This window comes from Oncorhynchus masou, chromosome 28 (assembly GCF_036934945.1).
Source record: "Oncorhynchus masou masou isolate Uvic2021 chromosome 28, UVic_Omas_1.1, whole genome shotgun sequence".
Lineage (NCBI taxonomy): Eukaryota > Metazoa > Chordata > Actinopteri > Salmoniformes > Salmonidae > Oncorhynchus > Oncorhynchus masou.
The window spans coordinates 65305456-65320273 of NC_088239.1; the positions used below are offsets into that span (position 1 = coordinate 65305456).

General features: G+C 47.6%; 1 protein-coding gene across 2 annotated transcripts in view; it reads left to right on the forward strand.

Annotated features, from left to right (window-relative positions):
* The window catches only part of LOC135518085 (synaptic vesicle glycoprotein 2C-like), a 56094-nt gene extending 41856 nt beyond the window's left edge, over positions 1-14238 (forward strand). For both annotated transcript variants that reach the window (XM_064942970.1, XM_064942969.1), the window contains 6 exons: positions 21-109; positions 514-678; positions 5524-5657; positions 10120-10323; positions 10522-10681; positions 10780-14238. In XM_064942970.1, the coding sequence (XP_064799042.1) occupies positions 21-109; positions 514-678; positions 5524-5657; positions 10120-10323; positions 10522-10681; positions 10780-10963 (936 nt within the window). In that variant the 3' untranslated portion in view covers positions 10964-14238. The remainder of the gene's footprint in view (positions 1-20; positions 110-513; positions 679-5523; positions 5658-10119; positions 10324-10521; positions 10682-10779) is intronic.
* Positions 14239-14818: the final 580 nt, after the last annotated feature.

Sequence of the window (14818 nt, forward strand, 5' to 3'; positions counted from 1 at the left end):
GTCTCTGTCTCTTTCTCTAGATCTGGTTAACGTTCATGAGCTGTTTCAACTACCCAGTGAGAGACAGCACCATCAAACTGGCCTTCGTGTGGTTCACACTGTCTTTTGGGTAAGCAGTACCTATCCCAGTTATCAGTTTCTCCTGAGTCTGTGTGTTCATAATGAAGTACTCTAAGGTAGAGCCAGTGTCTCTCAAATAGCGCTATGATGATGAATGCTAACACGCTAACTGGGAAAGAGACCACAAATCTAAATACAGCACCATTAGGAACATCAATGCTAAATGCCAATGCTAAATCCCTTTGTCATTATGTGGCATTGTGTGTAGATTGAAGACGGGGAAAAAATTGTGTAATACATTTTCGAATAAGGCTGTAATGTCACAAAATGTGGAAAAAGTCAAGGAGCCTGAAAGGTTTCCTGAATGCTAATGTATATCCTAACTAGAGAATGATAAGAATGTTGTTCCTGTGTGCGGTTACTAGTCTGTCAGTGACGCCATATCCTGTTCAGGTACTATGGCCTATCTGTGTGGTTCCCTGATGTCATCCATCACCTGCAGTCTGATGAGTATGCCTCCAGAGTGAAGACTCACAACAACGAACATACAGAAGACTTCACCTTTAACTTCACCCTGGAGAACCAGATACACACCAACGGAGTATTCGTCAACGACAGGTACTGTGTCTAAACGCACACACAAACACACCAATGTAGTCTTCACCAATGATGGTTATTGTAACCAACAAACTCACTTAAAGAGACTTTAATGAGTTAAACAGGCTCTATCAAACCCCCAGTTTATCCAGTTAAAGTAGCCTATCCCATTCCAGGATAGCAGTGTGATCCGTCATTCCTGTAAACAACACACTGCTCTCCGTAATGTTCTTCCTTTCCCTTATCTACACCGCCTCCAGGAAAGAAAACAACTCTCTCTCTCTCTCTCTCTCTCTCTCTGTGTGTGTTAGGATCACCACTTTATTTTAAGAATGTGAAATGTCAGAATGATTTATTTCAGCTTTTATTTCTTTCATCACATTCCCAGTGGGTCAGAAGTTTACATACACTCAATTGGTATTTGGTAGCATTGCCTCTAAATTGTTTATGGTCAAACATTTCAGGTAGCCTTCCACAAGCTTCCCACAATAAGTTGGGTGAATTTTGGCCCATTCCTCTTGACAGAGCTGGTGTAACTGAGTCAGGTTTGTAGGCCTCGTTGCTCGCACACGCCTTTTCAGTATGCTTGGGGTCATTGTTCATTTGGAAGACCCATTTGCAACCAAGCTTTAACTTCCTGACTGATGTCTTGAGATGTTGCTTCAATATGTCCACATATAATTCTATTAATATCTATTTTGTGAAGTGCACCAGTCCCTCCTGCAGAAAAGCACCCCCACAACATGATGCTGCCAACCCCATGCTTCACGTCACGGTTGGAATGGTGTTATTTGGCTTGCAAGCGCCCCCCTTTTTCCTCCAAACATAACGATGGTCATTATGGCCAAAGAGTTCTATTTTTGTTTCATCAGACCAGAGTACATTTCTCCAAAAAGTATGATCTTTGTCCCCATGTGTAGTTGCAAACCGTAGTCTGGCTTTTTTATGGCGGTTTTGGAGCAGTGGCTTCTTCCTTGCTGAGCGGCCTTTCAGGTTATGTCGATATAGGACTCGTTTTACTGCGGATATGGATACTTTTGTACCTGTTTCCTCCAGCATCTTCACAAGGTCCTCTGCTGTTGTTCTGGGATTGATTTACACTTTTCGCACCGAAGTACGTTTATCTCTAGGAGACGAACGAGTCTCCTTCCTGAGCGGTATGACGGGTGCATGATCCCATGGTGTTTATACTTGCATACTATTGTTTGTACAGATGAAAGTGGTACCTTCAGGCGTTTGGAAATGGTTGCCAAAGATGAACCAGCCTCATAGAGGTCTACAAAACATTATTTTTTTTATTTTCCCATGATGTCAATCAAAGAGGCACTGAGTTTGAAGGTAGGCCTTGAAATACATCCACAGGTACACCTCCAATTGACTCAAAGTATGTCAATTAGCCTATCAGAAGCTTCTAAAGCCATGACATCATGTTTGGGAATTTTCCAAGCTGTTGAAAGACACAGTCAACTTGGTGTATGTAAACTTCTGACCCACTGGAATTGCGATACAGTGAATTATAAGTGAAATGATCTGTCTGTAAACAATTGATGAAAAACTTACTTGTGTCATGCACAAAGTAGATGTCCTAACTGACTTTCCAAAACTATAGTTTGTTAACAAGAAATTTGTGGAGTGGTTGAAAAACGAGTTTTAATGACTCCAACCTAAGTGTATGTAAATTTCCGACTTCAACTGTACATACCGGTACATTAGATTAGATCAGAGGCAGGAGCTAATGCAGGAGCTGTAGGGGTGGATAAGAGACAGGCAAACTGGGACATATCAGACACACAATATCACAGGAACATATTGACGTACGACACCCCTTCCACTAGAAACCCCTGGTTAAAATGTGTGTGTGTGTTTGTATACAACAATACTGGCCTGTGGACTTGCGTTTCATCTTTGTTTTGTAAAGTGTTTCATCAGTCATGTCCAGTACAGTATAACATATCCTTAGAGATAACGTATCCTTAGAGATAACGTATCCTATCTCTATTGGATAGAAAGGGCTGAGTCAACTTACAGGCCAGGCTGTTCTCCCAGCTAGTGGTCTCACACCGCTGGGTACTGGAGGGGATATCATCAATCTTTTATTTGCTCGATCAATATCTCAACTCCTCTGCTTTGTGTCAACCAAAAATAAGTGTTGATGGTACAATAGATTTTTCTTTACCGTATTTTTTCTTATTTTCCTCTCCTCTTCTCCCTCTCTCCCCCTCCCTCTACTCTCTCCCCCTCCCTCTACTCTCTCCCCCTCCCTCTCCTCTCTCCCTTCCCTCTCCTCTCTCCCCCTCCCTCTCCTCTCTCCCTCTCCTCTTCTCCCCCTCCCTCTCCTCTTCTCCCCCTCCCTCTCCTCTTCTCCCCTCCCTCTTCTCTTCTTCCTCTCTCCTCTCCTCTTCTCCCTCTCTCCTCTCCTCTTCTCCTCTCTCCCCCTCCCTCCCCCCCTCTCCTCTTCTCCCCCTCTCCTCTCCCTCTCTCCTTTCCTCTACTCCCTCTCTCCTCTCTTCTTCTTCCTCTCCTCTCTCCCCCATCCTCTACTCTCTCCCCTCCCTCTCCTCTTCTCCCCCTCCCTCCCTCCCCTCTTCTCCCTCTCTCCTCTCCTCTTCTCCCTCTCCTCTCTCCCCTCCCTCTCCTCTCTCCCACTCCCTCTCCTCTCATCTTCTCCCTCTCTCCTCTCCTCTTCTCCCTCTCCTCTCTCCCCCTCCCTCTCCTCCTCTCCTCTCCCTCTCTCCCCCTCCCTCTCCTCTCTCCTCCTCTCCTTCCTCTCTCCCCCTCCCTCTCCTCTCTCCTCTTCTCCCTCTCCCTCTCTCCCCTCCCTCTCCCTCTCCCTCTCCCTCTCCCTCTCCTCTTCTCCCTCTCCTCCTCCTCTCCTCTCCTTCTCTCCCCCTCCCTCTCCTCCTCTCCCTCCCTCTCTCCCCCTCCTTCTCCTCTCCTCCCTCTCCTCTCCTCTCCTCCTCCTCTCCTCTCCTCTCCTCTCCTCTCCTCTCCTCTCCTCTCCCTCTCCTCCCCCTCTCCTCTCCCTCTCTCCCCCTCCCTCTCCTCTCTCCCCTCCTCTCCTCCCTCTCTCCCCCCTCCCTCTCCTCTCTCCCCCTCCCTCTCCTCTCTCTCCCTCTCCTCTCTCCCCCCCCCTCCCTCTCCTCTCTCCCCCTCCTCTCTCCCCCTCCCTCTCCTCTTCTCCCCTCCCCTCCTCTTCTCCCTCTCTCTCTCCCTCTTCTCCCTCTCTCCTCTTCTCCCTCTCCTCTCCTCCCTCTCCTCTCTCCCACTCCCTCTCCTCTTCTCCCCCTCTCCTCTTCTCCCTCTCTCCTCTCCTCTTCTCCCTCTCTCCTCTCTTCTTCTTCCTCTCCTCTCTCCCCCTCCCTCTCCTCTCTCCCCCTCCCTCTCCTCTTCTCCCCCTCCCTCTCCTCTTCTCCCTCTCTCCTCTCCTCTTCTCCCTCTCCCTCTCTCCTCCTCTCCTCTCCCTCTCTCCCCCCTCTCCTCTCTCCTCCTCTCCTTCCTCTCTCCCCCTCCCTCTCCTCTCTCCTCTTCTCCCTCTCCTCTCCTCTCTCCCTCTCCTCTCTCCTCTTCTCCCTCTCTCCTCCTCTCCTCTCCTTCTCCCTCTCCTCCCTCTCCTCCCTCTCTCCCCCTCCCCTCTCCTCTCCTCCCCTCCCTCCCCTCCTCTCCTCCCTCTCCTCTCCTCCCTCTCCTCCCCTCTCCCTCTCTCCCCCTCCCTCTCCTCTCTCCTCCTCTCCTCCCTCTCTCCCCCCTCCCTCTCCTCTCCTCTCCTCCCCCTCTCCTCCTCCTCTCCTCTCCCTCTCTCCCCCTCCCTCTCCTCTCTCCCCCTCCCTTTCCTCTCTCCCTCTCCTCTCTCCCCCTCCCTCTCCTCTTCTCCCCCTCCCTCTCCTCTTCTCCCTCTCTCCTCTCCTCTTCTCCCTCTCTCCTCTCCTCTTCTCCCTCTCCTCTCTCCCCCTCCCTCTCCTCTCACCCCCTCCCTCTCCTATTCTCTTCTCCCCTCTCCTCTCCTCTTCTCCCTCTCTCCTCTCTTCTTCTTCCTCTCCTCTCTCCCCCTCCCTCTCCTCTCTCCCCCTCTCCTCTCCTCTTCTCCCTCTCCTCTCTCCCCCTCCCTCTCCTCTCTCCTCTCATCTTCTCCCTCTCTCCTCTTCTCCCTCTCCTCTCTCCCCCTCCCTCTCCCTCTCCTCCTCTCCTCTCCTCTCTCCCCCTCCCTCTCCTCCCTCCTCCTCTCCTTCCTCTCTCCCCTCCCCTCTCCTCTCTCCTCTTCTCCCTCTCCTCCCCTCCCTCCCTCTCTCCCTCTCCTCTCTCCTCCTCTTCTCCCTCTCTCCTCCTCTCCTTCTCTCCCCCTCCCTCTCCTCCTCTCCTCCCTCTCTCCCCCCTCCCTCTCCTCCCTCTCTCCCTCTCCTCTCCCTCCCCCTCTCCCTCCCCCTCTCCCCCTCCCTCTCCTCTCTCCTCCCTCTCCTCCCTCTCTCCCCCTCCCCCTCTCCCCTCTCCTCCCCCTCTCCCTCCCTCCTCTCCCTCTCTCCTCTCTCCTCCTCTCCTCTCCCTCTCTCTCCCCTCCCTCTCCTCCTCTCCTCCCTCTCTTCCCCCTCCCTCTCCTCTCCTCCCTCTCTCCCCCTCCCCTCTACTCTCCTCTCCTCCCCCTCTCCTCTCCCTCTCCCCCTCTCCTCCCTCTCTCCCCCTCCCTCTCCTCTCTCCTCCTCTCCTCTCCCTCCTCCCCCTCCTCTCCTCTCCCTCCCTCTCTCCCCCTCCCTCCTCTCTCCTCCTCTCCTCCCTCTCTCCCCCTCCCCTCTCCTCTCTCCTCCTCTCCTCCCTCCCTCCCTCTCCTCTCCTCTCCTCCCCCTCTCCTCACCTCTCCTCTCTCCTCCTCTCTAGGTTCATCAGTATGAAGTTGAAGTCTGTCACCTTTATAGACTCTACGTTTCAGAACTGTTACTTTGACGACGTGTCAACGGTGGGCTCATTATTCAAGAACTGCACCTTCGTAGAAGCCTTCTTTTATAACACAGGTGAGTCCACACACACTCACACACACATGCATGTATGCGCCAGAGTTTCCATTAGCCGGTAATGGCTTTTGTCATAGCCGATAAAATTGAAGCCGGCCAATTGTCTGGGAGAAGAAGATGATTTTTAGCCTGTTCTTTGATGGAAATACATTTGACTGGTCATGCTTATCGGTCTATTGGTTAATTTGCATAATTTAGTGTAATTCAATTGGCGCGTTTACAGTATATTTGTTATGCATCTTTTTTATCACACTCGTACAGCATACAGATACAGTGTCTTTAAGTGGAAAATCTGTCAGACGCTGCTAGAGCTGCTGCTAGAGCTGCTGCTAGAGCTGCTGCTACAGCATCTTGTGGTGCTTTCAAGACATCTTGGAACTCTGAAAATTACGATGTGAAATCATGACGTCAGAGATCTTCAGGTCGGAAAGTCGGAACTTTAGGAAGAGGCCCAAGTTCCTGAGTTAGAATTTTTTTCCAGTTGTCTTGAACCCACTGTCAGAAGTCTGAGATTTCAGAGTTCCCAGTTGTGTTGAACTTGGCATCAAACGGCAACGGGAGGCAGGCTTCATCAGCGCATCACACCACTTTGGCAGTATGCATTTTGAAAACACATACATTTTTTGAGCTGTTGATGGTACAATTGATTTTTTTAAATTGTATTTATTCTTATTTTCCTCTCCTCTTCTCCCTCTCCTCCTCTTCTCTCCTCTCCTCTTCTCCCTCTCTCCCGCTCCCTCTCCTCTCTCCTCCTCTCCTCTCCTCCTCCTCTCCTCCTCTCCTCTCTCCACTTCACCCTCTCTCCTCTCCTCTCCTCTCTCCCCTCTCCTCTCCTCTCTCCCCCTCTTCTCTCTCCTCTCCTCTCTCCCCCTCTTCTCTCTCCTCTTCTCTCTCCTCTCTCCTCTCCTCTCCTCTCTTCTCTCCTCTCCTCTCTCTCCTCTCCTCTCCTCTCCTCTCCTCTCCTCTCCTCTCCTCTCCTCTCCTCTCTCTCCTCTCCTCTCTCTCCCTCTCCCTCTCCTCTCATCTCTCCTCTCCTCTCCTCTCCTCTCTCTCCTCTCCTTCTACTCTCTCCTTCTCTCCTCTCTCCCCCTCTTCTCTCCTCTCCTCCTCTCCTCCTCTCCTCTCCTCTCTCCTCTTCTCTCTCCTCTCCTCTCTCCCTCTCCTCTCCTCTCCTCTCTCTCTCCTCTCTCTCTCTCTCTCTCTCTCTCTCTCTCCTCTCCTCTCTCCCTCTCCTCTCTCCTCCTCTTCTCTCTCCTCTCCTCTTCTCTCTCTCTCCTCTTCTCCTCCTCTCCTCCTCTCCACTCCTCTCCTCTCTTCCTTGGAACTCTGAAAAATACGATGTGAAATCATGTTGTCAGAGATCTTCAGGTCGGAAAGTCGGAACTTTAGGAAGAGGCCCAAGTCTGAGATTTCTGAGTCAGAAGTCTGAGATTTCAGAGTTCCCAGTTGTGTTGAACTTGGCATCAAATGGCAACGGGAGGCAGGCTTCATCAGCGCATCACACCACTTTGGCAGTATGCATTTTGAAAACATATACATTTTTTTGAAACCTGAACGTTTTAATAGATATTATGAGGCATGTCTTAACTTGCTTAACTAACCTATTAGATCTCCTCTCTTTCTAAACAGATATTTTCATCTCTGTCACATCAAACCGCTTGCAATGGCAGTGTGCTTTTGACTGTATTTTCCCGATAATTGCATTATGGAGAGAACATTTGCGTGCAGTCTACTGCCTTGTTCGCATTGCTGCGCTTATAATGTGAATAAATCATATTTTAAACTGAAGCTTCTGATCTGTTGCATCAGAATTATTGCTTTTTAACATATTTGTTTATGTATCCTAGACCTACTGCTTGTTTGAATTTGGGAGCTATTGTCCCACAACTGTCTGTTTGGAATATGACATGTCTTTCTCAAAGAGCTGACCAATAGACTAGGTAGCCTAAACTTTTCTAATATAGTAGATTGACATAGGCAAGTGATTTTGCTGTTCCTTACTTGTCTTGCTGGCTGAGGAAAGGTAAATGTGGACAGTTATTTTAACATGTTCAAAGTGCACATCAGAATTGGGTAAGAATGACCGCACATCGTTGCATCATTGACATGCCTGTTCTGTTAACATGCTTTACCATCATCTAAATGGGATTTCTGTCATTCTGAGCACCGTGGGTGGACACCCTAATCAGGTTATACACTAAATGCATATGGGTCTGCAAATTTCTCAAATGTCCCTTAAATTACAATGTTGCCTTTCAAATGTCTGGCTCCACATTTTCCTAACAGAAACCCTGGTATGCGCGCGTGCTCGCATACACACACACTTGGTTGTTTACTTGAAATGTTACTCATTCTATTAATTCTGAGCACATCTCTTCCTCACAGCAACCATGTTATAGATGAGGTGTCCCCCTGCCTCTCACAAAACCCTTCAGACATAACTCTCTTACTCTCCTCTCTTCTTTTTCCTCTCTCTCTTTCCCTCTCTCTCTCTGCTCCCTCTATCTCTCTGCTCTCTCTGTGTTCTCTCTCTCTGTTTTCTCTCTCTCTCTCTTCTCTGTCTCTCTCTCGCCCTCTCTGTCTCTCTCTCTCTGCTCTGTCTCTCTCTGCTCTCTCTCTGTTATCTCTCGCTCTTCTCTGTCTCTCTCACTGCTCTCTCTGTTCTTTCTCTCCCCCTCTCTCTCCTGTCCCTCTCTAATGTCCATCTCCCCCTCTCTCTCTCTCCTCTACCTCCCTCTCCCCCTCTCTCTCCTCTCCCTCCCTCTCCCCCTCTCTCTCCTGTCTTTCTCCCCTCTCACTCTCCTCTCCCCCTCTCTCCTCTCCCCCTCTCTCTCCTCTCCCTCCCTCTCCCCCTCTCTCTCCTGTACCTCTCTCCTGTCACTCTCCCCCTCTCTCTCCTGTCCCTGTCTCTCTCTCTCTCCTGTCCATCTCCCCCTCTCTCTCCCTCCCTCCCTCTCCCCTCTCTCCTCTCCCCTCTCCTCTCCTCTCCCTCCCTCTCCCCCTCTCTCTCCTGTACCTCTCTCCTGTAACTCTCCCCCTCTCTCTCCTGTCCCTGTCTCTCTCTCTCTCTCCTGTCCATCTCCCCCCTCTCCTCCCTCCCTCCCTCTCCCCCTCTCTCTCCCTCCCTCCCTCTCCCCCCTCTCTCTCCCTCCCACTCCCCCTCTCTCTCCCCCTCCCCCTCTCTCCCCCCTCTCTCTCTCCCCCTCTCTCTCCTCTCCCTCCCTCTCTCCCTCTCTCTCCTGTCCCTCTCTCTCTCCTGTCCCCCTCTCTCTCTCCTGTCCCCCTCTCTCTCCTGTCCCCCTCTCTCTCCTGTCCTTCTCTCTCTCTCTCTCTCTCCTCTTGACCCTCCCTCTCCCCCCTCTCTCTCCTCTTGTCCCCCCCCTAGCTTTCCTTTACACCAGTGAATTACAGCTCAACCTCTCTTCCCCTGCAGAAATGGCCTCGATGTTCCTTGTTCACTGTGCTTGACAAAGAAACCGAGCTGTGCGTACGTCCATACGTACCACCTATAATAGCATTGCAATGATCGTTGCACACTCCTGCAGCAGTTCAATTGTATCTGATAGAAGATTAGGGATGGAAATACGGTGCTCTAAAGTGAGGTGGAGGGAAGGAAAGATATATTTTCTATTTTGGCTTAACATTACACAGTCCAATGCACGCTGTAATATCATCTCAATGTACACTTGAACACAGTTCTTGCTTAATGTTATCTTTCAATACTGTTTATGACATCTGTTATATTATTGTTACGACTGTGTTATGTAGCCCTTATGAAGGAGGGTTCATGTGGAGTACAATCTAATTATAAGAGGAGCTGACTAATAGTTGAACCAGGAAAGGCAGGGTCTCTGAGGGAGTAGTGAATTAGGGGGACCGCTAACGGCCACGGTGTGCTTCAGCTGACTCAGACCATGAGGGGTCGCAGGTTTAGAAACGGTTCCATCTCAGTATTTAGAAAACAGCTGAACATGAAAACAATCTGGGCGTGTGAGCTTGGTGGCAAAGTCTCATGGGAGACGTAGTCTCATTGCCTCAAGCAGCGACACAGAGAGGAAGGGGGTGAGGGAGGGTGAAAGGGAGGGATAGAGAGAGAGCGAGAGAGGTATGAAAAGGGCATAGTGTTTGCTGCCTTTGCTCTTTCTCTGTGATGTCGTGTATTAATAGCGTTTATCCCTAAAAGACCTGCGATGTTTTGCAGACTGACCATATTTCTGTTCTAACTTCCCTTCATCAAGAGAAGAGACACTCACAAGAGGCAGGCTGAGACCATGTCTGAACGATAGGGGACAAACATGAGTTAATAAAGAGAGTTAAAGGCCCTTGGAAGCAGCATTAGATAATAAGTATAAACCCAGCACAGTGTCCAGTCAGAAAGTTCACCTGCCAGACAAACAGAACATAAAGGAGTCAAAATAGTACACTTGTCTGATTCTCTATTTCTCTCTTTGTCTTTCTCCAGATATTGACGATTCTAAGCTGGTGGGGTCGAGGGTGATCAACAGTTCGTTCCACCACAACAAGACGGGCTGTCAGATGACCTTTGATGATGACTACAGTGCCTACTGGGTCTACTTTGTCAACTTCGTGGGGACGCTCGCCGTGTTGCCCGGCAACATAGTCTCCGCCCTTCTCATGGACAAGATAGGGCGCCTGAGCATGCTGGGTAAGTTTTTTAAATTCTACTTCATACAGAGTATGTATTTGATATTCAGACAAATGTTCAATTGTGTGACTGTCCCCCCTGGGGTTTTACATATGAAATTAAATAAAAAATGTATCACCAAAAATAAAATTTTGTTTGTAATCTGTTATCATGTCTTAAGTTGTGATATGATGTGTAATAGCATGTTTTCTCCTCCAGGGGGCTCCATGGTGCTGTCAGGCATCAGTTGTTTCTTCCTGTGGTTTGGGACAAGTGAGTCTATGATGATCTTCATGCTGTGTCTCTATAACGGCCTCAGTATATCAGCCTGGAACTCCCTGGATGTTGTTACTGCTGAGCTCTACCCGACTGACAGGAGGTGGGTACAACACGCAGGCAGGCACAACACACACACACACACACACACACACACCCTCCATCCTTGACTCTCTCCTCTGCCCTCCTTTTCTTCTCCAGGGGTACAGGTTTTGGGTTCTGTAATGCCATGTGTAAGCTGGCAGCGGTGTTGGGGAACCTGATCTTCGGCTCTCTGGTTGGCATCACAAAGACCATCCCCATCCTGCTGGCGTCGGCTGTACTAGTGGGAGGAGGCCTGGTGGGACTACGACTGCCTGACACACGCGGCCACGTCTTGATGTAGAACTACACTACCCAGCAGTCTCCACTCATGTACCCATTAGGCTTTAGTTGAACACTTTAAGACAGTGGTATGTAGGCGTGTTCAAGTAAAGGGCTACATGTTGAAGTGCAAAGTGCTAAAGTGCAATTAATCCAACATTTTGTTAAGTTGTATTCGGAATAAAAGAGCCCTTGGCCATATTTTTTTTAACCTGAGGTACTCTGTACCTGCGACTAGAGGGGTGGAGCTGGAATTCGGGGTGGAGTGCGTGGGAAGAGTTATTTTATTCACCTTCTGGAGGGCTCTGCCCAGGTAGAGAGATGATTACTGTTTCTGCCCCAAGACCGGACTATCTTGCCTAACCTATTTTTCAACCTTGGCATTCCCAAACCAGCTGTTTGTTTTAGGATTATTTGTTGTTGAATATCCAGGCATTTCGTTTGGGGAGTTGATCAAAATTCAGCTCTGTTTAAGCAGAAAGCAGGAGGGTTTTAATTTGATGAGATATGAAAAAGCCATTCTAAACCCAGCCTAAGTTTAATCAAAGGTACCTATTGCTGCTGTCCTCAGTGCTACGGGTCTGACATGAATACAAGTTAGGTGATAAGATACGTTCTTTAGTCAGCCTGGGTACCATAGTTACAATACGTTACAACATAATCATTCTCTAAGGGCAGAATCCTAACTAGAGAAGCGTCAATTTAGGTTTCAGGCTTAAGCTCTTGTGAGCACATGACTCTGTCATGTTAAGGGACATTTAACATATTTCACTGAAAGCTAAATGTATAGTTTGGAGTGAACTATGCCTTTAACATATTCATGACTTTGCAGTATCATAATGGCATCATTGGAGTACGTGCTTTTGCATTTGACCAGGTATGGATCATTTGTGTAAATGTACTGTGTGTGTGTGTGTGTGTGTGTATGATATTGAGTGTGCGTGTATAATATATTGTATATATTCAAACGTTGTTCATTTCCCATCCATGGGTTGGGGTCGATGTTAATGAGTTGACTTGACTCACTGAAGTGTCTTGACTGGTTTCAAATCAAACTTTATTTGGCACATGCGGCAAATACAAGTGTAGACCTTACCGTGAAATGCTTACTTACAAGCCCCTAACCAACAGTGCAGTTCAAGAAGAGTTCATGGTTAATGGTGTGTTAATGAGTTTGTCTTTCAGCTTGTCCAACTGCATCACTTGCAGCCATCCATCCCTCATCACGTCACACTCTGTATGAAACAAACTCTTTTAACTACACTTCTGTTAAAATAGGAAACTTTGCATGTGTGTTACTAAAGTCTTTCTGTTGTGTGTTCTTTTGTTGTGTCTCTGCTACAGGGATGTAGTTGTAGAGAAACATGAAGGTGGCTAAACACTGTAGCTGGTTGAGATAACAGAGAGTAACATAAACACTACGGGTAACAATGCTAAGTTGGTGTAACAGCCAGGTGTGTTAACACTTTTCATTTAATAAACCAGTGGCGTTGTCCTTGTTTAGGTGCGCTTCCGATCCACTACATCCCTGCTGCAGCCATTTTAATCTGGATCAACTGTGTCATTCTGGTGAGTTCCTTGTTCTGTGGGCAGGTGTCCATCCGTTCTTCTGGGTCATTTTGACGAGGCATGCAGTGGTGAAATGACTGTTCTGTACGGAGCTACAGACATGCTATAGACCAGGACTATTCAACTCCAGCCCCTCCAGATCCCTCCACAGTACTGCTGGTTTCCTCTTCTCCCATTCTGTCCCTCTTCTCACTGATCAATATATCAAAGTATAGTGCTTTTTACAAAAACATTTGTCACAAAGTGCTTAACCGTAACCCGGTCTAGACACAGAAATAACATGCATGTCATTGATTGGCCAGATAATCCACTGACCAGGTCTGAATCAGTCCCTGATTAGAGGGGAAGGATGAAAACCAGCAGTTCTGTAGTTAGTAAATCTTGAGGCCCAGGTTTGAATAGCCCTGCTGTAGACAATACATGGAGGTGTGTGTTAAACCATTTGTCAAATACCTGTCCTTGGTCTGATTTACTTTGACTAGGGAAGGTTAACAGGTGCAATGTAAACTATGTCATGACTGTCTTGATCAGGTCAAGTTACAGGAGACCACAACCCTACAGATTATCCCTCAACCCCAACAGAGGAGGGGAGAGGAAGGGGTCTGAAAATGTGGAGGGTTTTATGGCCCCTCACGGCCCTGGTAAATCTCAGGCCATAGACAAATGCCTATGTCCGATTACTATTGAGAACCAGCCTCAGAACATTAAACATGAACTAAAGGGACTTTGGAACAATGGTTTTCGTAATGGTAGTCATGACGATAAATGGAATATGAAAATGTATGTCATTTTTGTTTTGTTATTAAAGGTTAATAGATGACGTTATTACAAAAATATTGTAATGTGAAGGGTTTCCCTAGTATATGTTTGATGTTTATACATTGTAGGTTGTATGGAAAATATCCAAATGAAAGAGAATGTTTTGGGGAAGATGAAATGCTAAGTTAGTTGTCTAAAACTGGATTTGAATAAAACCTAGCCCTTGCCTCATTAACTTTGTACGCCCAGAGAATTGCCCTAAAGGCGGCTACGCCCACTTCTGACCCAAGGGTATAAAACCTGTGAGTATAGAATTTACAGCAGGACTACGTGACCCCAGCTGCAGCGAGGTCTAAAAAGTCAACAAACCCAGAACGCAACGCAAGTTTGAAGACAAAGAAATCATTTTCTACCCAAGCTACGGATGAGTAGCTGTGTCTAAGCGGGTGAATTCAAGTCGAACCACCTAGCCTCCATCTCCCATCGAATCGTGGTATCTAAAGGGTTTCATTCCTATGCTGTGAGCTCTGAGCTACAGAGCTGTCTGTCCTCAGAAGACCCCTTCCAGAGTAAAGGGTGAGGGAACAGACTCCTAAGCCAAAAAGGACACTGACATCGGGAGGACGAGCAGGGAGGTGCACAGTAGAAGTGCGTCATCGAATAGCGGAGCGATCCACACAGAGAATCCCCAGAGATCATCCCCACATAATTACATCATTATATTCTGACCCATAAGAGCGGCAGTTTGGGGCAAGGCTAAGGTTAGAATAGCATAGCTGACAAATTCACCCAAATGTATATTTCTTGTGTACTTTCTTTTTTCTCTCTCTTTTGAAATTCCCATTGTGGGTAACACGCGCCACAGTATGTTCTAATCAATAGCCTATAATGCGTTTTGTCTATGTGTATCTTTTATCATCATTTGAGCTTTTTAGTAAATAAATATAGTAAATAAATATTCAACTAAGATTGGTGTGGTACGAATTCATTAGTGAGACCCGGGTCCGTGCAGATTCACGGGCTATACGACGTTCAGAACGAGATTGTTAGAGGCAACTGGTTAATTAGCGGCTGTTGTAAAATCGATATTCTGATATTCTTTGAGTTAATTTGGGAAATAGAAACTCAATAAAAACTAGTTTTCCCATGGTGCCCCAGGTTAATGAGTTCATATTTGCTTGATTCAGTTAATCACGTAATTAGAAACTTGTAATCATTCGACGAACAACAGTCGTCACATTAACCTCTCTGAGCACCGAACCCTGAATTATATTTTGTTGGATCAAATCCATTTTTATAGCCTAACACAAAACATTTTGTGAACCGCTTGTCTCGTGAATTCCGTCTCATTCCATTTGACGACACGTAATGACATCATTGTGCACCAATGATTTGACAGCTGTTTCCTTGATTGACTGTATTTTAACCCAATGACCACTGTCTTAATCTAGCTGGGTAGATAGCCAATGAGCTGAGGTAAACGGCAATATGTAATGTTTATGTGTTGGAAGACCAACCCATGTAGTAAACTCCGGCATAAAGAGAGTCA